Below are 25000 nucleotides of genomic sequence, written 5' to 3' on the forward strand. Positions count from 1 at the left end.
AGATGTTACAAGGAAGCCAGCAGGCCGAGCCCACCGCCTCTGCGCCGTCAGCTAGGTTTACTATCCTGTTTTACCGACAAGGCTGGTCCACCCCACTGGTACCTCTGCTGACGCTGTCTGCACTTGGGTTCAGAGTTTGTCCTTTCTGTTTGTCCTTTCCCACCAGATGCCATGAGCACAGGAGGGGAGAAGATGATCAGTCTCTCCTGTTCCACACTCTCTGACCCATTCAAAGATAAAGCCAAAACCAGATGAAGACATCGCAAGGAAAGAGAACTACAGACCAGTCTCTCTTATGAATATAGATACTCATAATACCTATGATATGCAAAAATACTCACAAAATACTAGCAAATGGAATACATCAACATATAAAAAGGATTATTTACTCTGACCAAGTGACATTTATCCCAGGAATGCAAGGTTGGTTTAATATCCAAAAATCAATTAATGTAATATATCCTATCAATAGAAAAAAGGACAAAAACCATATAATCATCTGAATAGACATAGAAAACACATCTGGCAAAATTCAATACCCCTTCATGATAAAAACACCCAACACACTAGGAATAAAAGTGAACTTCCTCAATCTGATAAAGGGCATTTACTAAAAACCCACAGTTATTATCATACTTAATGGTGAAAGATTGAAAGCTCTCCCCCTTCAAGATTAGGAACAAGAAAACAATGTCCACTCTCACCATTTCTATTCAATACTGTGTTGAAGGTTTCTATCCAGGGCAATTTGGCAAGAAAAAGAAATAAAAGGCATCCAAATTGGAAAGAAGTATTGATAAGACTGTATTTGTAGATGACATGGATCTTACATATAGAAAATCCTAAGGAAGCCACTAAAAGACTATTAGAACTAATAAACAAGTTTAAGTTGCAGGATATAAGGTCAATGTACAAAAATCATTTGTATTTCTATAAACTAGAAATGACTAATCTGAAAATGAAATTAAGAAAACAATTTCATTTACAGTAGCAGCAAAAATAATAAAATACTTAGGAATAAATTTAACAAATGAAGTATGAAATTTGGACTCTAAAAAGAACAAAACATCAATGTCTTAAAACATCGCCGGATGAAATTCAACACAATTTCTATCAAATCCCCGCTGCCTTTCTTGCAGAAACTGACAACCTGCTCCTAAAATTCATATGGAAACGCAAAGGATGCAGAAGAGCCAAAATAATCTTGAGAAAAAAGAACAAGGTTGGACCCACACTTTTGAATTTCAAAACTTACTACAAAGCTACTGTAAACAAGTTTGGGTGGAAATTGGCATAGATCAATGGAATAGAATTGAGAAGCTGGAAATCAACCTTCCCATTTATGGTCAATTAAGTTTTGACAAAGGTGCCGAGGGTTCAATGGGAAAGAACTGAACAAATGGTACTGGGACAACGAGATATACTCCCATGTAAAAGATGAAGTTGAACCCTTACCTTGCACCATATACAAAAATTAACTCAAAATGGAGGAATGACCTAAATATAAGAGCTGAAGTTATGAAACTCTTAGAAGAAAACACAGGAGTAAATCTTCGTAGTCTTGGGTTAGGAAATGGTTTCTTAGATATGACACCCAAAGCACCATCAACGAAAGAAAAAAATAAATAAATTGGGCTTTATCAAAGTTAAAAGCCTTTTTTTCTTTTTTTTTTCCTCCCCACAATTTGGCCACGCCGCATGTGGGATCTTAGTTCCCCGACCAGGAATCAAACCCGCACCCCCTTCATTGGAAGCGTGGAGTCTTAACCACTGGACCACCAGGGAAGCCCCCAAAGTTAAAAGCTTTTATGCTTCAAAAAACACTATCAAAAAAATTGAAAAGACAACCTACAGAATGGGAGAAGATATCTGCAAATCATATATCTGGTAAGGGACTCCTATCTAGAATATATAAGTAACACAATTCAATAATAATAAAAAGTCAAACAACTCAATTTTTTAAATGGGCCAAGAACTCGAATAGACATTTCTCCAGAAAAGATATATGAATGGTCAACAAGGGCATGAAAAGACGCTCAACATCATCAGTCATTATGGAAATGCAAATCAAAACCACAATGAGACACCACTTCATACCCAATGGACAGCTGGAATCAAAAAGACAGACAATAACAAGCATTAGCAAGGATGTGGAGAAATTTGAACCCTCAGACTTTGCTGGTGGAATGTCAAATGGTGCAGCCCCACGCCTGCCCCACCTGCAGCCTGCCCCATCTCAGCCCATGGCACCTCCATCCCCTGGTTGCTCAGGTCAAAAACCCTGGGGTATTCCCGATTCCCTGTCTCGCACACACACTCCACGTATAACACATCAGCAAATCCCGCTGGCTGTGCTTTTAAAATGTATCCTGAATACATTACCATTTCCCCTACTACCACTCTGGTCCAGGCCACCACTACCCCTCTCACTAGCCTCCTGTACCCTCTTTTCCTGGATCTCCCCTCTCTGGACCCCGAGGGTCCATTCTCCACATAGCAGTCAGAAGGAAGTTCTTAAAACTATGAGTCAGATCCTGCCACTCCTTTGCTCAAAACTCTCCAAAGGTGGTTTATTGTAAGATTTCTCATCATACTCAAGGGAAACTCCAAACTCCACACCGTGGCTTCAAGACCCACCATGATCTGGCCTCTCGCTGTCTTTTCACCCCTTTTTATATGCCTCCTCCCACGCCCCGCTCCGCTCCAGCCACATGGGCTCCTGGCTGTTCTTCAGGCACAGGCACTCGCAACCCAGGACCTTTGCACCTGCGGTTTCCTTTGCCTCAATGCTCTGCTCACAGCTCTCGCACTTCATGCCAGTCTGTGTAAAATCACCTCCCCAGGCCCTCACTGACCACAGCATCTAACACAGTGATACAGGACGAATCGTTACAGGTGAGGAGCCTGACGCTCAGAGAGATGAAGCAACTCAGTGAATCAGAGGCAGAGGGAGGACCCGACGCAGACTCCGAAGACCAAGCTACACTACATGTTTTGTCGTTTTCTATTAGGAAAAGGAAGTATCGGTCCTGCTCCAGTTACCCTGAGCACTGGGGCTGCTCAGGCCTCCTGGCAGAGACTGCAGTAATCCATCTGCTCCCATTAGAATGGAACCAAGACCCAGGATTTATAAAGCAACACCAGAGCAGCCCTGGGGTATCTTGGAGAAAATTCAACATGGAATCCAGAAGACCAACCTGGGAGGAGCCCAGACGCCCACCCCCTGCCTCCGCCTACTGTTCTGCCAGGTGCCCCCCTAGTCCCATGGCTCCCCTGCCACGGGGAGCAGGGCCAAGGCGCTGGAGAGGGCACAGCTCTCTGAACCAGGGCAGGGCACCGAGGGGGCCATCCCACCCCACGGCCCGTGCCAGCTCTGCCCCTTTAATGGAGTCCAGTCAAGTGACTGGGGAGAGAAAAATGACAAATATTCAGGAGCTTAGAAAAGGGAGGCTGGCCCCTAGCTGGGGGCGGGAGACAGACAATGGGGTCACTGGTCTGTTTGCAAGCTCAGGATGAATTCACACCAGCAGAATCACAAGCCCAGCCCAGGCTCCACACACCAGCACCACCCTCAGCCCACGTCCCGCTCACCGAAGGGAACCAGCATGCTGCCATCGGGAAGCCAGCTCACTACAGGGTGCTGGGGCACAGCGGGCAGGGAGCAGTGTGGTTTGGAGAAAGGCCCAGGAATGAGAAAAAACAGGAAAGAGGAACAGGGAGATGGCTGCAGCCCTTAGGTGATGGACGGAGTAAGGGTACACCCGGCCGCTATTTCTCAGACCTGGCCGGAGACATCCTAGTGGAGCCCTTTGCCCTTTTCCAGGAAAGGCACAGACCCTGGAGCTCACATGGAGCTGGGCCTGGCTCCAGGGCGGACGAGGACTGCTCCAGACACCACCACCACCCCCTCTCCAGGAGGGACCCCGCGGAGAGAGAGACCAGGCAGCGGAAGGAAGGGATGAAGCCTCCTCGGGCAGCAGGGATGTGCTAACCGTGCTGGTCCAGCCTACAGCTCAGCAAAGCGCCTGGCTGCGGGGGGACAGGCTGCGGAGAGCTCTTCCAGCTCCTGCAGAGTCCAGCCGGGAGGAGTGGATGCTCACAGGTGGCTGAAGAGAGGCAACAGCCCTGAGAGTAGACCCTCCCCGGGAAACCAACACAAGGTAACAAAAGCCTGGGCCAGCTTCCAAAGCCTTCCAGCCCCGGTGCCCCACAGTTCAGGACACAGCCCGGTACAGATGTCACCAGATAAAAGGCGGGGACTCCCAGCACCAGCACCAGCCATAAGTGGGGACACCCACGTCACCCGATGCAGGGTCATGGGCTCCTGCAAGGGCGGCAGCACCCCAGCCTCTCTGAAAGCCTCACGCCCATCCCTGGCCGGAGCTGAGCACAACTACTCCATGCTGGGCTCGGGCATCTCAGCCTCCTGACCTCCTAATGGGCCTAACACCCTCCCAATGAGGGCAAATGACTGGGGCCTGGAAAACTCCGTATCCTCCACGCACACGGCTGACCAGCTGGAGAGGAAACACGGCCACACGCACCAAAGCGTCCAGGGAATGATTCCCATTCCCGACGTCTGCCCCTTGTCTGACCACGTGGTTTTCGGCTTTGGTGCTTCCTCTTTGCCCCCTGAGCTCACTTTCTTGCTGTGCATACCCACCAGCATCTGCTACTCGGCTACCCGCCTACCCAAAAACTGCACGGCTCAGCTACTGGTTCTGGGGAGATGAGCCAGGCAGCGAGGCTCCCAGGAAAACAGGTCCCAGACACTCCTACAAGGGCAAACGTCTCCACGGGGGTGAAACTCGGGCACCATCCTGGACTAGGTCTCCCTCCAGACAGCCCCAAACCTGCCTGGCGGCACGTGCTGCTTTTAGCAGCCGTAGCCTAGGAGCCCAGGGCTGCTACACAGCTCAGCTCTGCCACCCAAAGCTCCCAGACGATGGCTTTTACCCAGAGACAGCACGACACTGGTCGCCAAGGTCTCAGCAGCCAAGGCAGGCTCCAGGCTTGGTGGTACCTGGGCCCAGGTGGGAGGCGGCTCCTGGCAGGGGTCCTGGGCCTCCTGACAGACCAACGAGCGCCTCCCTAGGCTTGGGCTCCCTTGGTGGATCACGGTACCTGGACCTGGGTCTGACCCCTGCCTACCCGTGCGATACTGGGCAAGTCCCTGCACATCCACCTGCGTTTCCTCACCTGCAAAACACACGTATCCTGCCCATCTGACTGACCTGGATAATGTCCGCAGCATAAAGCATCACAAACAGCATCTTGTGGGGTTACCCCTCAGGGTTCTAGTACACCTGCTCTGCTCTAGTCCCACGTGCCCCAAACCCACCTCACCCCCCCATACCCCACTGAGCCCAGCACACACATCCTACCTCTGGGGCTTTCTAGGGGGGTTCCCTTCCCTCAGGGTCAGTCATCCTGTGATCTGCACCCAAAATTCTTTACGTGTTTGCCCGTGTTTCCATCTGCCCTGCTGCGCTGGCAACTCGAGGCCGGGGGCGGTCGCCTGGCACCCAGATCAATGGGCTACTGTGAACAGGACAGTGCCATCGCTGGCCCAACTGGCCTTGATGCTCTTCCCCGGGACAGAGGTCTGCCTCTTCTGGGTGTCAGGAGTGGGAGCAGAGGTGCACAGGGGCTTGGAGGCCCCTGCTCTCAGCTCTACACAATAGCACCCATCACGTTGGTAAAGGAAGGTCAAGGCAGCCCTTCACCGGCCGGAACCAGAGGCCGAACTGAGCGACCAGCTCTGCTCTTCAGCTCTTTCCCTTTCTTGGGGTTATTTATTTCAATTAATTTTTATTGGAGTATAGTTGCTTTACAATGCTGTGTCAGTTTCTGCTGTGCAGCAAAGTGAATCAACCATCGTATATATATCTCCCCTCTTTTTTGGATTTCCTTCCCATTTAGGTCACCGAAGAGTATTGAGTAGAGTTCCCTGTGCTATACAGCAGGTTCTCATTAGTTACCTATTTAATACACGGTATCAATAGTGTATATATAGTGGTATATATGGTGTCAGTAGTGTATATCCCAATCTCCCAATTCATCCCCCTCAACATGGGGTATTTTTTATTCTTTTTCCGTGACACAAGTTATCATGTACCAAGTCCTTCTGGTTGATTTTTCAGTCGGATTCAATGTATATGAGATTTTTGGGTTCAATTTTATTATTATTAGGTTACAGGTAATTCTCATGAAAGTGTTGATTAAAGTTTAAAAAGATTAGCTTCCCATCCCACTGACTGGAATTCTCCCGGGGCCTGACAGTAATTTCAGTCCAGAGTTGGTTGTCACCTGGAGCCTCTGGGAGAGAAGCCTCAGAGCCGCACGTGAGCAGATGGGGGTCCCGGGACCCCGGCAGCTGGTCCGCACAGAGGGGTAGCCTCGGTCTACACAGGGATCTGACAGACCCCACTCTGTGCCAGAGCTGGACCACGGGGAAATGTGAGACTGCGAGCACAGCACGGACCCTGGCCCCTCGGGGCTCCTGACCTGATGTGATAACCGCTACAGGGAAGGAAAGATCCGCAGGCAGTCCAGGAGCCAGAGGAGGGAAGCGGGCCGACCCTGGAAGGGCAGAGAGGGCGGCAGAGGAAGGGAAAGAGCAGAGGCCAGATGGTGTGGGAAGGGATTCCAGGAAGAATGCTGGCTGTAAAACAGAGATTGTGCCAGCACCCCACTCGAGGGCCGCTGAGAGGGTCAAGTGGGGTGATGAGCATAGGGGTGAGCTTGCTTGGTCCCTGGAAGAGCCGTGCACTGGGTGGGCCCTCTCCTTGGGCCGCTGGCTCCCTGCTGGGTTGCCCATGACCACAGCTATTTTAACAAGGTTCTCAGTGTAACCCTGAGACCAAATGACCTATTTTAGGCTTGCTGGCAGCGGACCCTGAGCCTGCAGCCTTGGCTTCCGCAGGGGAAAGCCAGAAGAGCCCTGGGACCGCCCAGCTGGCTCAGGCTGGGGACCTTCCCTGGAAAGTCTCTTCGAGAAAGAGTGTGATCAGACAGAGGCTGGAACAGGCCTGGGGAGCCAGCGTGCCAGGGCCTGGGCCCTGGGCTCCAGGGCCAGAAAGAGGGGAAGAGAAAGGACGAGGGCTTCCTTAACAAAATGGGACACATCAAGACAGGGTCCCTCCAGCCCCAGGACGGCTGGACAAAGGTCTATACGAAGCATGACTCGAGGATGGTAGTTCTGCAGGCGACTGGCCATGAGGAGGCCTTTGCCAAGTGTACCAGGGGCCTGGAACTGGCACTCGCCGCATCCGTCCCCGATGTGGTGCTGGGGCAGAGAGAGACCTGGAGCTCAAACAGAACCAGCACGTTCAAAGGCACCTGGAGGTGAAAGGCCCAGAAAAAGAAGGCAGCAGGAAATCCTTCCAATTTTCTCATGCCCTCCTGAAATACCATGCTAACTCCCTACAGCACACCTGCTCCTCTGGTAAAACACTGTTCTGCTTAAAAATGCACATGGCCTGTAAGCCACTCCTAGACGGTCTTTGTTTACCACACCCTGGACCCACATGGCCCGTTCTATGACCTTGAGCACCTTACTCAACCCCTCAGGGCCTGTTTTCTCATCGTGAAAGTGGGCCTGTGACAGTGGCTGCCTCACAGGGCTGTCATGAGGATTCTCTGGGATAACTTTAATGCTACCTGACATGGAACCTGGCACATAGGAGGAGCTCGATAAATTAAATTAATTATAATCAATAGCAAAAATGAAAAACAAATGTTGAGTAGTAAAGGATCAGGGGACTTCCCTGGTGGTCCCGTGGGTAAGACTCCTCACTCCCAATGCAGGGGGCCTGGGTTCGATCCCTGGTCGGGGAACTAGATCCCACGTGCACGCCGCAACTAAGAGTTCATGCGCCGCAACTAAAGATCCCACGTGCCGCAACTAAGACCCGGCGCAGCCACAAACAAAAAAAGGTAAAGGATCGGTCAAAAAATGATAGCACAGCCACATGGCTGCATATCACGTGACTGCTAAAATGTTTTCTTGAAAATCGTTTGAGGACATGGTAAAATTATCATAAGTGAAAACATGGATGTTAAAATGGATATTACAACGTTTACACTGTATGGTCTCAACTCTGAAAATGAAAATACATGCATATTTTTTAAAAAAGTCTGCTGGGAAATTAATGCAAGGGAATAGTGATTCTAGCTACACGGTAGGAGTCAATCCTCTAAGCTTTTCTGCTGTTTGTCTTTCCCAATGACTTTCCACAATGACTATGCATTCTTTCATAGCCAGGAAAAACGATCGACATATGTTATGGAGAGAACAGCACTGACAATAAGAAAGGCACGAACTCAGCATTCTGTTGAGCCTGCTTTGGAAGCTACTGCTCTCCGCCCCCGAGCCTCAAGCTGGGGCTTCTCAGCAAGGCGACCTTCCCAGAGAAGCAATGATTGCCTTTGGTTCAAAGTCAGTCCAGCGAGGATGTCGGGTCTGCTTGGCCACCCTGGGGACCAGGAGACAAGCGCTCCATGTTCCTGCCTTTTCGGGGGACTATGGGCTCCCAGACCCAGAGCCTGGTCCATTCATTCACCCAAGAACATGCTGGCGCTCTGGGGGGCCCAGCCCCACAAATACAAAGAGGGAAGCCACAAGGGGCTCAGAGTTGGTCAAGAGATGGACCAGGAGACAGTGTGGGGAGTAGCAGGGCTGAGGTACACGTGTGCGGTGGGGATCACAGGAGGGCCTGGCCCCTGCCTGTGGGAGGCAGGGGAGGGGGTGGGCTCAGGGCTGGGCTCCTGGCAGCCGAGAGGCAAATGCAGGGATGGAAAGGCGTGAACGCACGAGGCCTGAGATGGGAGCTGAAAGCCATTCACTGTGGCTGTTTGTGGAGCATGAGGTCCTGGTGTCGGGTGGGCAGGGGTCCTGCTCATCACGCTAAGGGGTTTGGATTTTATCCTCAAGGCAGTAGAGAGCCACTGAAAGATTTTAAGTCGGGAAGAGACCCGCTGATGTAGCCTTCGATACTCACTCTGGGTACAGGGTAGAAAGTGCACGGAGAGGGCAAGATGAGAAGTCAAGGTGCCAGTTAGGGGCTGTTTGTGGTGATCGAGACAAGAATTAACATGGGCTCAGACCAAAATGCGGGTTCAAACCAAGATGGAGAAGACAAAGCAGATGTGAGGAGCATTAAGGCGGGAGAATCAAGAGGACCTGGTAACCTCCTAGGTACCTGGGGAAGACAGGAGTCAGTGGCTGGTCCCCAGGACACTGGGTTCATGGGGTGGCACATCCTCACGACAGAGAATACAGGTGGGAGCACAGATCCTGGGGCGGGGAGAGGTTACGACCCTGAACGTGCTGAATGTGGGGCGTGTGCGGCCAGATGGCCAGTAGAGAGCGCGCATCAATCTGGGGGTCAGCAGGGGGTCTGGGCTGAGGGGGTGTATTTGGAAGGCATCGACCAGAGCTCTGTTGGGAGTCACGGGAGTGATGTGACCTCCCAGGGACAGCGTGTGACACTGAGAGGAGAGGACAAAATATGGAGAACACCAGCATGACCATGGTGAGGGGAAAGGAGGCACTGGGGGGGCGGGGGGTGGGAGGCAGTGAGCAGAGAGAAGCAGAAAATGGGGGAGGGGGGAGGGGGGGTCTCATGGAAGACAAGGGAGGGAAAGGAGGGCCTCCAGAAGGAGGCTTTCGAGGGTGGTCTTGGAACAGCACAGCCCAGGCAGGTCTACCCACTGTCCAGTGCAGTACTGGGGGGCCTCTGGGGCCCTCTCCTGGAACCATTTGGTGAGGCGCTATGGTGCAGGCCCGTGCACCAGGGTCTCCAGCACCTACCTGGACCCAGCAAATACTGAACACGTGTTCACCGAGGGAAGAATGGGATGGGGGGCGGCCGGGAGGCGTGGGCTGAGGGATGCCCAGCTTGCTGCTCTCCTACCTGGGTCTGGGGAGGGCAAGCAGTGCTCCCGGTACCAGACCCCTCCAGCCCCAGAGGGGAAGCGTGTGCGGGTCCAAGGTGGTGGGCAGGACCCCGGGACGGATGGCCAAGCGCTGACCCATTGATGGGGCGGCCTCAGGCCCCCTACTGAGGGCAGCTGGAACAGCACAGGTCAGAGTTGCGGGAGCCGGCGGAGCAGCGCACAGGCATTTGCTGAGAGACAGTGCCGCCTAGTGGCAGGAGGTGCTCACACCAGGCTTCTACGGGACGGTCCCGCCCATCACCCCGAATGCTCCTAGGCCTTTCTGGGCCTTTCATGCTGGGGTCCTGAGCACTGGAAGCAATGATCCAGGGCTCTTGCCACCCGGGTGGCACCTGAGACTCTGACAGCAACATGCCCTGTGGCATCAGCTGAGGTCGGCTCTGCCAACGGGGAAGGTAGGCAGGCTAGAATGTTATCAAAGCCCCATTTGGCCCCATGGTGTGGGCAGAAATGCAGGGGCCTGCTCTCAGGCTTGAACCTCCATAGTGGGAGAGACTGGACTGCCTGCTGTTTTGTTGGCACAAAGAAAATACAGTAAGCCTGTGAGGCTTGTCGCTGGAGGTGACTGTGCGGCGAGGGGCAGACTGAAGGGCAGCCCAGCAGCAGAGAACCATCTCCCCAGAGATTCTCACCCAGCTCCAGGTTCACTCCCAGGAGCCTGCTTCCCGGAGAGAAGTACCCAAGGCCAGCCTGTCTGTCTGTGGACGCCCCACACCCAGGAGGGCCCGGATTCCAGGGCCACGAAATCACACCCACAGGCCCACGGCTCACTCCTGACTGCTCAGCAGTTTCAGGCCAGGTGAGGTCACCGTGACTGCCTTAAATAACTCAGCAGAGCTCATTTTTATTTTCAGTTGTTGGTTTAGCTGAGCAAGACAAAAAGAGTTCTCTTAAAAACACTTTTTAAAACTTCCCCTTTAAACAACAAGGTCCTACAGTACAGCACAGAGAACTATATTCAATATCCTATGAGAAACCATAATGGAAAAGAATATTTAAAAAAAGAATGTATGTATATATGTAAAACTAAATCACTTTGCTGTAGAGTAGAAATTAACACAACATTGTAAATCAACTATACTTCAATTAAAAAAAAAAGAAAAAGAAAAATAGGAAACCAAAAAAGCCATTCAGAATCTAAAAAAAAACTTCCCTTATTGTAAAAGAAATGTATGCGCAATGTTAAAAAAAAATTAGTTTTACAAAAAACTGTGTGACTTGGAAAGTCAAAGTCCCTTATGTGGTTCCACCCTCCATCAAAATTTTCTCTAAACAACCTGGTAAATATTCTTTCAGCTTCTTTTGCTCTATACACATACATTCGTGCGTGTGTGAATATGGGCAGGGGGTAGGGAGTGTATGTGGTGGTGTTTCTATACTGACAGTTCTATAGCTTCTTTTGATTTTTTTCCCATTAACAGCTTTCTACTTAGAGGCATTCTTACCCCTGCAGCTCAAATTCAGGTTAACCCAGTGACCCAAGACCAGGCTGGGAGAAAAGGTGATGCCCCAGGGACTCAGAAGCCTGAGGGTTTCAAGTGAATGCGGTTGGGGAGCAGGGGAGAGGGACCCACGCTAAAACCCAGATCAGCCCTGGAGGAGAAAAGACCTCTCCCAGAAGAAATATCCCAGGACGGGGTGGGGGGGCAGACTCCACACCCCTTATCTCCTCCCCAGCGGTGGCTGACAGCACAGCTGGCGCAGACAGGGTGCGGCACGAGGGTGGCCCGGGCGAGAGGCTGTCCCCGGGAGCTGCTGGGGCCACGGGAACACCCTCTACATTTCTGCTGACTTGGGCGCACAGGCTGGGTCACACCCAGCATCAGAGCTCGGGAACCGGGTCCTGCGCCAGGGCAGAGCCCGGCGTGTGACATCCAGGAGAACAAGGGCAGCCTCAGGAAAAGCAGTCCCGTGTGCCAGGTCTGCTCACCTCCCCGGCCTCAGGGATCAGCAAACACGCCCATCAGCACTCTGCTCCTGGGAGCCCGCTCACACCAGACAGGTCACCGGCTGCACGATTCAACAGCCAAGAATTCCAAGCAATTGGAAATTGGTGGTCAGGGTCCTGGGCTACAGGGTCAGGATAAGGCTTCCAGAAAGGGAGAGCCCATTAAGTGCCCAGCAGCTTCCTGCGGCTCCAGGACAGACAGAGACAAACCCAGCTCTGCAATCGGGCTGCAGGTTTGCATCCTGGGCCCCCCAGGAACTGGCTGCAGTGGCTTATTGCTTCAGAACCCCCGTTTCCTTGCCTGCTAAGTAGAAGTAATACAGCTGGCAGCTCAAGCCTGCTAGACAATAAACACTCAGTGTTACCCACTACCATTATTACAACTGGCTGAGGGTACTCAAAAGAGAAATAGCTCCCTTGGGCACACGGAGACCTCCAGGACCACTGGGGCCACCTTCCTGGGCACAGCCAGGAACACAGCAGCCACTGTGCAGCCCGCACCTAGAGCAGGCCCCTGCACACAAGGGTGGTTTCCTTGTCCCTGAAAAGGGTACTCGGGGGCGGGGGGCAGGGGCAGGCAAAGGCTGAAGAAATGCAACCACCAGAGCCTCTGCAGCTATGGGGCCCCCAGACACCTCCATTTCTTCCTCTTCCTCCCCCAGGTCTAGAAAAGGATCCCCCCCATTACCTGATTGGGTCCTTGGCTCCCAGCTGGGGAAGGAGAAGGGACCGGCCTGGAGGCTCTGGAGGCTCTGCAGGCTCCACGTCTAGACGCTGCCGCCAGCTGGGGCTCAGCTCTGTGGGTGAGGGAGCTGCCGCCCCGAAATCTCTCTCTCGTGGACCACCCATCTGGAAGGGCTGGAGCTACGCTTTCTAAAGGAACCACAACTTGCTGCCGCTGGCCACGCGGGCCCTCGACTCTCCCTGGTCAAGGGACTCACCCTGGTCGATGGAGTGCTGGGGCAGCTGGCTGAGCTGGCTGCTGACCACCCCCGCGTAGGTGCGCAGGAACTCCTCCTCGCTGGCCGTCAGCTGCAGGGGCGAGAGGGCTGGGTGAAGGGTGGCCCGCACCCGCTCCCTGGGCCTCTGTTGTTGCGAACTGACCTTCTAGTTCCAGGGTGAGCACCCTCTCCCCTCTGCTCCCACCCCTAAAACTTGGTCCATGGGGCCCACAGGCCTTGGCACCGGGATCAGATCGGGGACGGGGATTCCAGCATAGGGCAGGCCCTGCTTGGGGAGCCCCTCCCTCTCCTGTTGAGAAGGGCCACTGCACATCTGCTGCCCTCTCGGTGGCTGTCCTGCCCGCCGGTCACCACTGGAAGAGAAGACTCCCGGTAGAGGGGAGGAAAGGAAGGTCAGGGCCTTTAGGACCCTCACCCACTTGGCCCAAACATGGCACAGGGAGTGCCATGCCGAACTGGACATGCTGGTGCCTGTGCCCGGGAGCCTGAATTAGCCACAGCCAAGCCAGAGGCCTGGCATCCCCATCCCCAGACCACAGCTGCTACAGAAGGTGGTCACAGCCCCTCTGCCCGCCGGCATCAGGCACCCTCCCTGGGAGACCTGCTGCTCGACGCCCCGAAGGCACTCACGTTGGAGCCCATCTTCCTCAGCATGAGCAGCACTCGGACCTTCTGCTGAATGTACATCTCCTCCGGACTCTTCCCGGGGGCCCCCTCGCGGTTCATGCCCTGGCCAGCTCTGGGGACTCCTGCAGAGCGAGGAGAAGCATGGGGTGGGGCGGTGTCAGGACGAGACATACCCGCATACCGGCACAAGTTGTCAGGCCGCCCATGTTGCATCAGGGGCTCGTTTCTGAGAGCCCAGAGCAGGTGGCGAGCTGCCCGTTCCTCCCTCACGCCTGCTGGCCCGACAGCCAGACTGAGCAGGGATCTCCCCGGAGCAGGCACTGGTGGCCAGCCCCCTCTGTGTGTGGAGCTGTCAGGCCCAGGTGGCTGAGCTGACCCAGACTTCTTGCCAGCTCTACCTTCCAGCCAGCAAGGCTCAGCAAGGCTCCTGCTAAGAGCCCAGGAGATGTGCTGCATGAAACCCAAAGTGTCCCCGTCTTTCAAAGCCAGCAACTTCCATGAGGAGCAAAGTGACATGATCAGAGGCAGCCGGCTGGGGCCTGTAGCTGGAGAAGCCATGGGATCAGTACCCAGCCCCCAAACACCAAGACAGCTCCCTCTGCAAAAGTCCCTGACGAGTTCAAGAGGCTGCCTCCTGGGCTGGGCTCCAAGGAGTCCCTCGATGGGGACGGCGAGCCCGGGGCTGCGGGCACACACACCTGCCCGGGCTCGCTGCCGCCACCCTCACAAGCCCACCCACCTGTCACAGGGTGGCTCCTGCACGCGGCAGCTGCGTCCAGGTGCAGCAGGGACCCGACCTGCAGAAAGGTCCCAGGAGAGAAGTCCCAGGGTTTCCTCCCTCCAGGAGGAGCTGGGGGGGAGGAAGCCGGGCGTGGAGGGGTTTGGGTTACACACTTGTAACTCCTGGATGAGTCAGAAATAACGCAGCAGCTGGTGGGGGTGGAGCCCTGGTAGCCCTGGTGCCAAGGAGCTGCGCTCGGAGGACCAAGGGAGCCGGGCTTGCGGGCCAAGGACACTCCTCACACCATCCATCCCTCAGGGGCCAGCAAGCCTTGGACCAGCAGGCTCTCCCAGGTGAAGGGCAGACTCAGAAAGGCGCCAGAGCCCTGGGCAGCAGCCTCCCTGGAGGCTCCTGTCAACCGCTCAGTCCCCAGAAGCTAACAGGGGCTCCGGCCCTAAAAGCCTGCACAATAGGGCAAAATGTGTATTGCGTAGCAATGCAGCTGTGCACTCAATGCAGTGCCGTCTACTTACAGGGCCTTCCTTTCCACCACCAAAGCCCAGGCTCCCTCTTCTACTGTCTGCTATCCTGTCACCTCCTCCTGGTTCAGAAAAGGGTCTAATTAACACTGGTAACCAGGAAGGAGGGGTGAGCTGCCTGCAGAATGACCTCTGGTGAGAGGCAGCCAGCCATCCCCTGGGGCCAGGTGCACGAGCGCAGCGGACAGCCCTCAGTTCCCAGCACAGCTGAGTGGGGAGGCTCGGTTCTGGGGGATCACTCCTCCTCCTGTCCACCACTTCTCACTTCCTTCCACTCCACCACCCAGCGCAAGTAGCCGGAATGATTTTTTATTTTTTTAATTTTTATTTATTTATTTTTTTTATAAGTTGGTGCTCTTTTTTAATTTTTTTATTTTATTTTATTTATTTTTTTATACAGCAGGTTCTTATTAGTCATCAATTTTATACACATCAGTATATACCTGTCCATCCCAACCACCCAATTCAGCACACCACCATCCCCACCCCGCTGTGGCTTTCCCCCCTTGGGGGGAAAAGTTTGTTCTCTACATCTGTGTCTCAACTTCTGCCCTGTAAACCGGTTCATCTGTACCATTTTTCTAGGTTCCACATACATGCATTAGTATACGATATTTGTTTTTCTCTTTCTGACTTACTTCACTCTGTATGACAGTCTCTAGATCCATCCACGTCTCAACAAATGACTCAATTCCGTTCCTTTTTATGGCTGAGTAATATTCCATTGTATATATGTACCACAACTTCTTTTTTTTTTTTTTTTTTTTTGCAGTATGCAGGCCTCTCACTGTTGTGGCCTCTCCTGTTGCGGAGCACAGGCTCCGGACGTGCAGGCTCAGCGGCCATGGCTCACGGTCCTAGCTGCTCCACGGCATGTGGTATCTTCCCGGACCGGGGCACGAACCCATGTCCCCTGCATCGGCAGGCAGACTCTCAACCACTGCGCCACCATGGAAGCCCACCACAACTTCTTTATCCATTCGTCTGTGGATGGGCATTTAGGTTGCTTCCATGACCTGGCTATTGTAAATAGTGCTGCAGTGAACATTGGGGTGCATGTGTCTTTTTGAATTATGGTTTTCTCTGGGTATATGCCCAGTAGTGGGATTGCTGGATCATATGGTAATTCTATTTTACTTTTTTAAGGAAACTCCATACTGTTCTCCATAGTGGCTGTATCAATTTACATTCCCACCAACAGTGAAAGAGGGTACCCTTTTCTCCACACCCTCTCCAGCATTTGTTGTTTGTAGATTTTCTGATGATGCCCATTCTGACTAGTGTGAGGTGATACCTCACTGTAGTTTTGATTTGCATTTCTCTAATAATTAGTGATGTTGAGCATCCTGTCATGTGCCTCTTGCCCATCTGTATGTCTTCTTTGGAGAAATGTCTATTTAGGTCTTCTGCCCATTTTTGGATCGGGTTGTTTCTTTAATATTGAGCTGCATTAGCTGTTTATATATTTTGGAGATTAATCCTTTGTCCGTTGATTCGTTTGCAAATATTTTCTCCCATTCTGAGGGTTGTTTTTTCATCTTGTTTATGGTTTCCTTTGCTGTGCAAAAGCTTTGAAGTTTCGTTAGGTCCCATGTGTTTATCTTTGTTTTTATTTCCATTACTCTAGGAGGTGGATCAAAAAAGATCTTGCTGTGATTTATGTCAAAGAGTGTTCTGCTTATGTTTTCCTCTAAGAGTTTTATAGTGTCTGGTCTTACATTTAGGTCGCGAACCCATTTTGAGTTTATTTTTGTGTATGGGTTAGGGAGTGTTCTAATTTCATTCTTTTACATGTACCTGTCCAGTTTTCCCAGCACCACTTATTGAAGTGACTGTCTTTTCTCCATTGTATATATATCCTTGCCTCCTTTGTCATAGATTAGTTGACCATAGGTGCATGGGTTTATCTCTGGGCTTTCTATCTTGTTCCATTGATCTATATTTCTGTTTTTGTGCCAGTACCATATTGTCTTGATTACTGTAGCTTTGTAGTATAGTCTGAAGTCAGGGAGTCTGATTCCTCCAGCTCCATTTTTTTCCCTTAAGACTGCTTTGGCTATTCGGGGTCTTTTGTGTCTCCATTCAAATTTGAAGATTTTTTGTTCTAGTTCTGTAAAAAATGCCATTGGTAGTTTGATAGGGATTGCACTGAATCTGTAGATTGCTTTGGGTAGTGTAGTCATTTTCACAATATTGATTCTTCCAATCCAAGAACATGGTATATCTCTCCATCTGTTGGTATCATCTTTAATTTATTTCATCAGTGTCTTATAGTTTTCTGCATACAGGTCTTTTGTCTCCCTAGGTAGGTTTATTCCTAGGTATTTTATTCTTTTTGTTGCAATGGTAAATGGAAGTGTTTCCTTAATTTCTCTTTCAGATTTTTCATCATTAGTGCATAGGAATGCAAGAGATTTCTGTGCATTAATTTTGTATCCTGCAACTTTACCAAATTCATTGATTAGCTCTAGTAGTTTTCTGGTGGCATTTTAAGGATTCTCTATGTATAGTATCATGTCATCTGCAAACAGTGACAGTTTTACTTCTTCTTTTCCAATTTGTATTCCTTTTATTTCTTTTTCTTCTCTGATTGCCACGGCTAGGACTTCCAAAACTATGTTGAATAAGAGTGGTGAGAGTGGCATCATTGTCTTGTTCCTGATCTTAGAGGAAATGCTTTCAGTTTTTCACCATTGAGAACGATGTTTGCTCTGGGTTTGTCATATATGGCCTTTATTATGTTGAGGTAGGTTCCCTCTATGCCTACTTTCTGGAGAGTTTTTATCATAAATGGGTGTTGAATTTTGTCAAAAATTTTTCTGCATCTATTGAAATGATCATATGGTTTTTGCTTTTTCAATTTGTTAATATGGTGTATCACATTGATTGATTTGCATATATTGAAGAATCCTTGCATCCCTGGGATAAATCCCACTTGATCATGGTGTATGATCCTTTTAATGTGTTGTTGGATTCTGTTTGCTAGTATTTTGTTGAGGATTTTTGCATCTATATTCATCAGTGATACTGGTCTGTAATTTTCTTTTTTTGTAGTATCTTTGTCTGGTTTTGGTAACAGGGTAATGGTGGCCTCATAGAATGAGTTTGGGAGTGTTCCATCCTCTGCAATTTTTTGGAAGAGTTTGAGAAGGATGGGTGTTAGCTCTTCTCTAAATGTTTTACAGAATTCACCTGTGAAGCCATCTGGTCATGGCTTTGTTTGTTGGAAGATTTTTAATCACAGTTTGTTGGAAGATTTTTAATCACAGTTTCAATTTCATTACTTGTGATTGGTCTGTTCATATTTCTGTTTCTTCCTGGTTCAGTCTTGAACGGTTATACCTTTCTAAGACTTTTTCCATTTCTTCCAGGTTGTCCAATTTATTGGCATAGAGTTGCCTGTAGTAGTCTCTTAGGATGCTTTGTATTTCTGCGGTGTCTGTTGTAACTTCTCCTTTTTCATTTCTAATTTTATTGATTTGAGTCCTCTCCCTCTTTTTCTTTTTTATAAATTTATTTTATTTATTTATTTTTGGCTATGTTGGGTCTTCGTTGCCGCACGCAGGCTTTCTCTAGTTGTGGCGAGTGGGGGCTACTCTTTGTTGTGGTGTGTGGGCTTCTCATTGCAGTGGCTTCTCTCATTGCGGAGCACGGGCTCTAGGTGCCTGGGCTTCAGTAGTTGTGGCACGCAGGCTCAGTATTTGTGGCTCGTGGGCTCTAGAGCACAGACTCAGTAGTTGTGGTGCACGGGCTTAGTTGCTCCGCGGCATGTGGGATCTTCCCAGACCAGGGCACGGACCTGCATCCCCTGCACTGGCAAGCGGATTCTTAACCACTGCACAACCAGGGAAGCCCCCTCTTTCTCTTGATGAGTCTGGCTAATGGTTTGTCAATTTTGTTTATCTTCTCAAAGAACCAGCTTTTAGTTTTATTGATCTTTGCTATTGTTTTCTTTGTTTCTATTTCATTTATTTCTGCTCTGATCTTTATGATTTCTTTCCTTCTGCTAACTTTGGGTTTTGTTTGTTCTTCTTTCTCTAGTTCCTTTAGGTGTAAGGTTAGATTGTTTATTTGAGAGTTTTCTTGTTTCTTGAGGTAGGCTTGTATAGCTATAAACTTCCCTTTTAGAACTGCTTTTGCTGCATCCCATCGGTTTTGGATCGTCATGTTTTCATTGTCATTTGTCTCTAGGTATTTTTAAATTTCCTCTTTGATTTCTTCAGTGATCTCTTGGTTATTTAGTAATGTATTGTTTAGCCTCCATGTGTTTGTGATTTTTACATTTTTTCCCCCTGTAATTCATGTCTAATCTCATAGCATTGTGGTCAGAAAAGATGCTTGATATGATTTCAATTTTCTTAAATTTACTGAGGCTTGATTTGTGACCCAAGATGTGATCTATCCTGGAGAATGTTCCGTGCGCACTTGAGAAGAAAGTGTAATCTGCTGTTTTTGGACGGAATGTCCTATAAATATCAATTAAATCTATCTGGTCTATTGTGTCATTTAAAGCTTCTGTTTCCTTATTTATTTTCATTTTGGATGATCTGTCTATTGGTGTAAGTGAGGTGTTAAAGTCCCCCACTATTGTTGTGTTACTGTTGATTTTCTCTTTTATAGCTGTTAGCACTTGCCTTATGTATTGAGGTGCTCCTATGTTGGGTGCATATATATTTATAATTGTTATATCTTCTTCTTGGATTGATCCCTTGATCATTATGTAGTGTCCTTCCTTGTCTCTTGTAAGCTTCTTTATTTTAAAGTCTATTTTATCTGATATGAGTATTGCTACTCGAGCTTTCTTTTGATTTCTATTTGCATGGAATATCTTTTTCCATCCCCTCACTTTCAGTCTGTATGTGTCCCTAGGTCTGAAGTGCGTCTCTGGTAGGCAGCATATATATGAGTCTTGTGGGTTTTTTTTTTTTTGCGGTACGCGGGCCTCTCACTGCTGTGGCCTCTCTTGCTGCGGAGCACAGGCTCTGGATGCGCAGTCTCAGCGGCCATGGCTCACGGGCCCAGCCGCTCCATGGCATGTGGGATCCTCCCGGACCGGGACACGAACCCGCGTCCCCTGCATCGGCAGGCAGACCCCCAACAACTGCGCCACCAGGGAAGCCCTGGGTCTTGTTTTTGTATCCATTCAGCGAGTCTGATTTGCTCCTTGTCTTTTGGTTGGAGCATTTAATCCATTCACGTTTAAGGTAATTATCGATATGTATGTTCCTATGACCATTGTCTTAATTGTTTTGGGTTTGTTTTTGTAGGTCCTTTTCTTCTCTTGTGTTTCCCACTTAGAGAAGTTCCTGTAGCATTTGTTGTAGAGCTGGTTTGGTGGTGCTGAATTCTCTTAGCTTTTGCTTGTCTGTAAAGCTTTTGATTTCTCCATCGAAACTGAATGAGATCCTTGCCAGGTACAGTAATCTTGGTTGTAGGTTCTTCCCTTTCATCACTTTAAGTATATCATGGCACTCCCTTCTGGCTTGTAGAGTTTCTGCTGAGAAGTCAGCTGTTAACCTTATGGGAGTTCCCTTGTATGTTATTTGTCGTTTTTCTCTTGCTGCTTGCAATAATTTTTCTTTGTCTTTAATTTTTGCCAATTTGATTACTATGTGTCTCGGCATGTTTCTCCTTGGGTTTATCCTGTATGGGACTCGTTGCACTTCCTGGACTTGGGTGGCTATTTCCTTTCCCATGTTAGGGAAGTTTTTGACTATAATCTCTTGAAATATTTTCTCTGGTCCTTTCTCTCTCTCTTCTCCTTCTGGGACCCCTATAATGTGAATGTTGTTGCGTTTAATTTGTCCCAGAGGTCTCTTAGGCTGTCTTCATTTCTTTTCATTCTTTTTTTTTTTTATTTATTTATTTTTTTTTCATTCTTTTTTTTTTTACGCGGGCCTCTCACTGTTGTGGCCTCTCCCGTTGCGGAGCACAGGCTTCAAACGCACAGGCTCAGCGGCCACGGCTCACGGGCCCAGCTGCTCTGCGGCATGTGGGATCCTCCCGGACCGGGGCACGAACCCGTGTCCATTGCATCGGCAGGCGGACTCTCAACCACTGCGCCACCAGGGAAGCCCTCTTTTCATTCTCTTTTCTTTATTCTGTTCCGCAGCAGTGAATTCTAGCTTTCTGTCTTTCAGGTCACTTACCCGTTCTTCTGCTATTGATTCCTTCTAGTGTAGTTTTCTTTTCAGTTATTGTATTGGTCATTTCTGTTTGTTTCTTCTTTAATTCTTCTAGGTCTTTGTTAAACATTTCTTGCATCTTCTCGATCTTTGCCTCCATTCTTTTTCCAAGGTCCTGGATCATCTTCACTATCATTATTCTGAATTCTTTTTCTGGAAGGTTGCCTATCTCCACTTCATTCAGTTGTTTTTCCTGGGGTTTTATCTTGTTCCTTCATCTGGTACATAGCCCTCTGCCTTTTCATCTTGTCTGACTTTCTGTGAATGTGGTTTTTGTTCCACACGCTGCAGGATTGTAGTTCTTCTTGCTTCTGCCGTCTGCCCTCTGGTGGATGAGGCTACCTAACTGGAATGATCTTTTTAAAAGCCAGAATGGATGACATTTCTCCCCACTCCAACCTACCCCAGGATACGCTTCACGCCCTTGCCAGGACCCCACATGGCCGGCTCTGCCTCTCGCTCCCACTCCTCCCCTCTGTCTCGCTGGCCCCCAGTTTGTTTCTAGGACCTGCCAAGAAGCTCCTCCCCAGCAGCCTTTGCACTGGGGTCCCCAGGCTGGAACTGGCTTCTTTTCCGCTCGCTTAGATGCCTTCCTGGGGAGCCTTTCCTGACTGCATGACCGCGGTAGGTCGTGCGCCCCACCCAGGCCCTCTTGGGCACGTGGTCCCATCACATCCCAGTTTCTTCTTCTTTTGTTTTTTTTTTTAGGCCACACCATGCGGCATGCAGATTTTAGTTCCCCGACCAGGGACTGAACCCGTGCCCCCTGCATTGGGAGCATGGAATCTTAACCACTGGACCACCAGGGAAGTCCCTTGTCCGCTTCATAGCGCACCTGCCGGGGTGCTCACTCACTGTCTTCCTGCACCTGCTGGAGGGCCGGGGCCGTGGCTGCTTCGCTTGCCCCGTCTTCCTTCAGCCCTGGCCCAGTTGGCTGAAGAGAGAACCCAGACAGCCTGTGGGGTCTGGGCTTCCACCCCCTACCATCTCCACATCACTTACGGTCAAATACAAGTCCCTAATCCAGTCTCCATAACCAAATTTAGCTTTTCCAAAGACTCTCATTCCTGAGTATTTTGTGTGCCTTGGGCTGTCGTGTTCTCCGAGGTCATCTGAAATGCTCCATGAAGACTTCAAATTGGGAATTAGGGCTTCCAGGGGTAAAAGTCTTCTGATTCTGTCCTGTGTCCAAGGGCTAATGGTCAGTTGGCCCTCTCCTTGTGGAAGTCAAGGGATTGGCCACTAGGTGTCGCCACACACAAAAGAACCAGAGCCCCAGGGCCACACCCACCCGCTCCCCTACCTCCGTGCTACTGCCCCCTCACCCCCCACCCCCTCGGCCCCCAACACAAGCCCCCCAACGGCCCTTCTGGTTCAAGGCTTCATAGTGGTCCTACTGTCACAAACCACCCCCAGTCCTGGGTCCCAGAGCAAGCGCTATCCCCCCATTTAGGGGCCAGCTCTACCCAGGCAAGGACATGTCTCTGGTTTTGCTGTGCGTCCCAGGACCTCGGGACGCTGGCTTCACTGAGGTTGAGAGCCCCTTCCTCACTGTCCTTTCCTGACCAGCCAAGCTTCCTCCAACAGGGGTGTGAGGGCTCAGAACCCACAGGAGTGTGTGTGGGTGCCCGTCTCAATCATTTTACACGGGGTCTATTTCACAGAACTTTGCTCCTCCCAACAATCCTACCCTTGGCGTCACGTACGGACCGGTTCTGTTCCACTGTAGCTCCACTATCCCCGGGGACCCACCACGCTCACACTGTGATTACCAGGGGGCCTCACACACCCAGCCGTGGGCCTGGGGTGTCGCTGGGGCCTGAATGGGTCTTTGGGGCCAGGTCGCTCCCTGTTCACACTTCCCTGGCAGAGACCAGTTCTTAAACTGTTACTGCGTGCCTTGGGAGGACTCCTGCCCTTCCTAAAACTGCTGGTCTTCTAGGATTCTTCGAGCTCTAGTTTGAGCTGACTCCACCCTGCTGCCTGACAGAGAGAACACCCAGGAATGGGTCAGGGCCGACGGCGGCGTGAACACGTGTTCCTGCCCTCCGCACTCCAATCCTGATGGACGAGAACATTGGGACCTGTTTACATAATTCCGTCCGAAACAGAAGCTGCATCAAGGGTGCCAATGTGAAGGAAATAATTGAAGAGAATCAACCACAATCAACCCAAACAACAACGACCTTTCAGTCGCTGGTAATGCTGCAAGTGTATTACAGTGTGTTTTGAGTTTGGTGCCTATCCAAGCGAACATGTGGTTAAGTTTTCATCACAGTTTTGACACACATCAGATTAACTTCACTTGAGAATTCTTATTCTTCCCTGTAGGGATCAAAAACTGGTCTCCACTAAAATGTGTTTAAATTACCTAAGTCCAAACTGCAAAGAATTTGGACACAATAATTATTCATTCAGTCCTCAGCTGTGAGAGCTGAAGGTAAGGTAACGCTGCTTCTCACGTATGGTCTCCTGGCGACCCCACAAACACACCACCGCCTAAGATGGTGGAGCTTCCATCCTAAATCCTAAGAAAATCCCTCAGTGTTAACTGCCCAAGTCAGAGACAGACCTGCTCCCTCTCTTAAGATATAACATTCTGGAAGCTAAACAGGGAAAGGCATACATGAGCCAAAACATAGAAAATGGAAAGAAACAGGCAACTATCAACTATGCAAACGAAAGGCGAGGGGAGAGGCTTGTGGCTACGTGGATGCTGTGTCACAGATATCCACGGCTTACGCGAAAGTGGGCGTGATTCCAGAAAATCACACCTGATTGGGACAAATGCACTTCAGAGAAACTGAGTTCCATACATTCACTGCAGACACACAGATGCATTCACCCCCACACACACACCTTCTACACACTTCTGTTGGTTCTGAGCCTGCATCTCTGTTGAAGGAAGGTGGGTAGGTAAAAGACAGTCAGGAAGGGGTTCCCAACCACTGGGAAGGGTGTTTACAAAGTGACAAATGTGGCTCGTGGCCTGGGAGGCCGCACCACATTTTCTGGGAGGCATCGAGGTCGTCCGTAAGATACCACGTTCCTGCCCAGAGATTAGAGGGACCTAATCTCTATGCACATGAGCTCCAGCTTGGAAACAGCTGATCTCACTTTGGAAGAACTGGGAGGTAGAGCAGGAAAGACCCAGAGAGCAGGACATGCAGAAGTCAGACCCATTCTGATAAACGACTTTGAAAGCTGGCCTCCCTTTGACAGGCGGGGGATGGGGGGGGTGGGGGGGTGGCGCCCAAATACAAACACAGCCACCTGCACTCCTTTTTATTTATAAACTTAAAGCTAATGCTGTTTAACACCCACACTTATGTAAATTGGAATATACGTTTATACCCAGGGTGGTCTACCACCTGCTTGTACATGCTGCCCGACCTCAGGCTTGGCCAGACAACAGGGGCGCCTATAGGTACACAAGCCACCTCTCCCCCATGGGTCCCAGCACTTGACTTTCGTCCATTTAAAAAAAAAAGTGATATATTTTAGATGTTCATGTTTTAAAATGTACATTTTCATCTGTACAATGTTTACATTGCATGAAAATACAGTGCCATATAACTGTTTGACTCACAGAGCTTATATAAAATATTAATTCAGACCTTACACATCTTAACAGCCTAAAAGACATCAGCAGAACCACAACGCTCACTGTTAAGAACCCACACAGCTGAAGCAATGAGCATTATCAGGGACGATGAAGAAAGGATATGAGATGTGCTAGCTTCACGGTCAGCCCTAGAGCCAGTACCCAAGGCCCTCTCCTCAACGCCGTTCTATGGCCACTCTACCAGACGTCCTTCCCCTGAGGTCCTTACCTGCTTCTGGAAATCACCTTCAGGAAAACAGGTGCTCAACTGTGACGGGCAGGTTGTGGCCGGGGAGAAGGAGGAAGGTGCAGCCCTGTGGAAACACAGAACCCAGGTCACGGGAGGAGCCAGGAGGAGCCACGGCCAGTGCTGTGGGATATAGGCGGATGGCGGGAAGCTTGTGGCCAAGGGCCCTGCACGGTCTAGAAATATCTGTATGTCTGGCCAGCCCAG

General features: G+C 50.2%; 1 protein-coding gene across 6 annotated transcripts in view; it reads right to left on the reverse strand.

The window, feature by feature from the left end:
* Positions 1 to 25000, reverse strand: part of LOC137215008 (beta-catenin-interacting protein 1) — a 151823-nt gene that overhangs the window by 103648 nt on the left and 23175 nt on the right. For all 6 annotated transcript variants that reach the window (XM_067719555.1, XM_067719547.1, XM_067719530.1 and 3 more), the window contains exons 2-4: positions 24776 to 24860; positions 13501 to 13619; positions 12850 to 12940 (exon numbers count right to left, since the gene is read on the reverse strand). In XM_067719555.1, the coding sequence (XP_067575656.1) occupies positions 12850 to 12940; positions 13501 to 13596 (187 nt within the window). In that variant the 5' untranslated portion in view covers positions 13597 to 13619; positions 24776 to 24860. The remainder of the gene's footprint in view (positions 1 to 12849; positions 12941 to 13500; positions 13620 to 24775; positions 24861 to 25000) is intronic.

The sequence above is a fragment of the Pseudorca crassidens genome, chromosome 2 (assembly GCF_039906515.1).
Source record: "Pseudorca crassidens isolate mPseCra1 chromosome 2, mPseCra1.hap1, whole genome shotgun sequence".
In the NCBI taxonomy this organism is placed as follows: Eukaryota; Metazoa; Chordata; class Mammalia; order Artiodactyla; family Delphinidae; genus Pseudorca; species Pseudorca crassidens.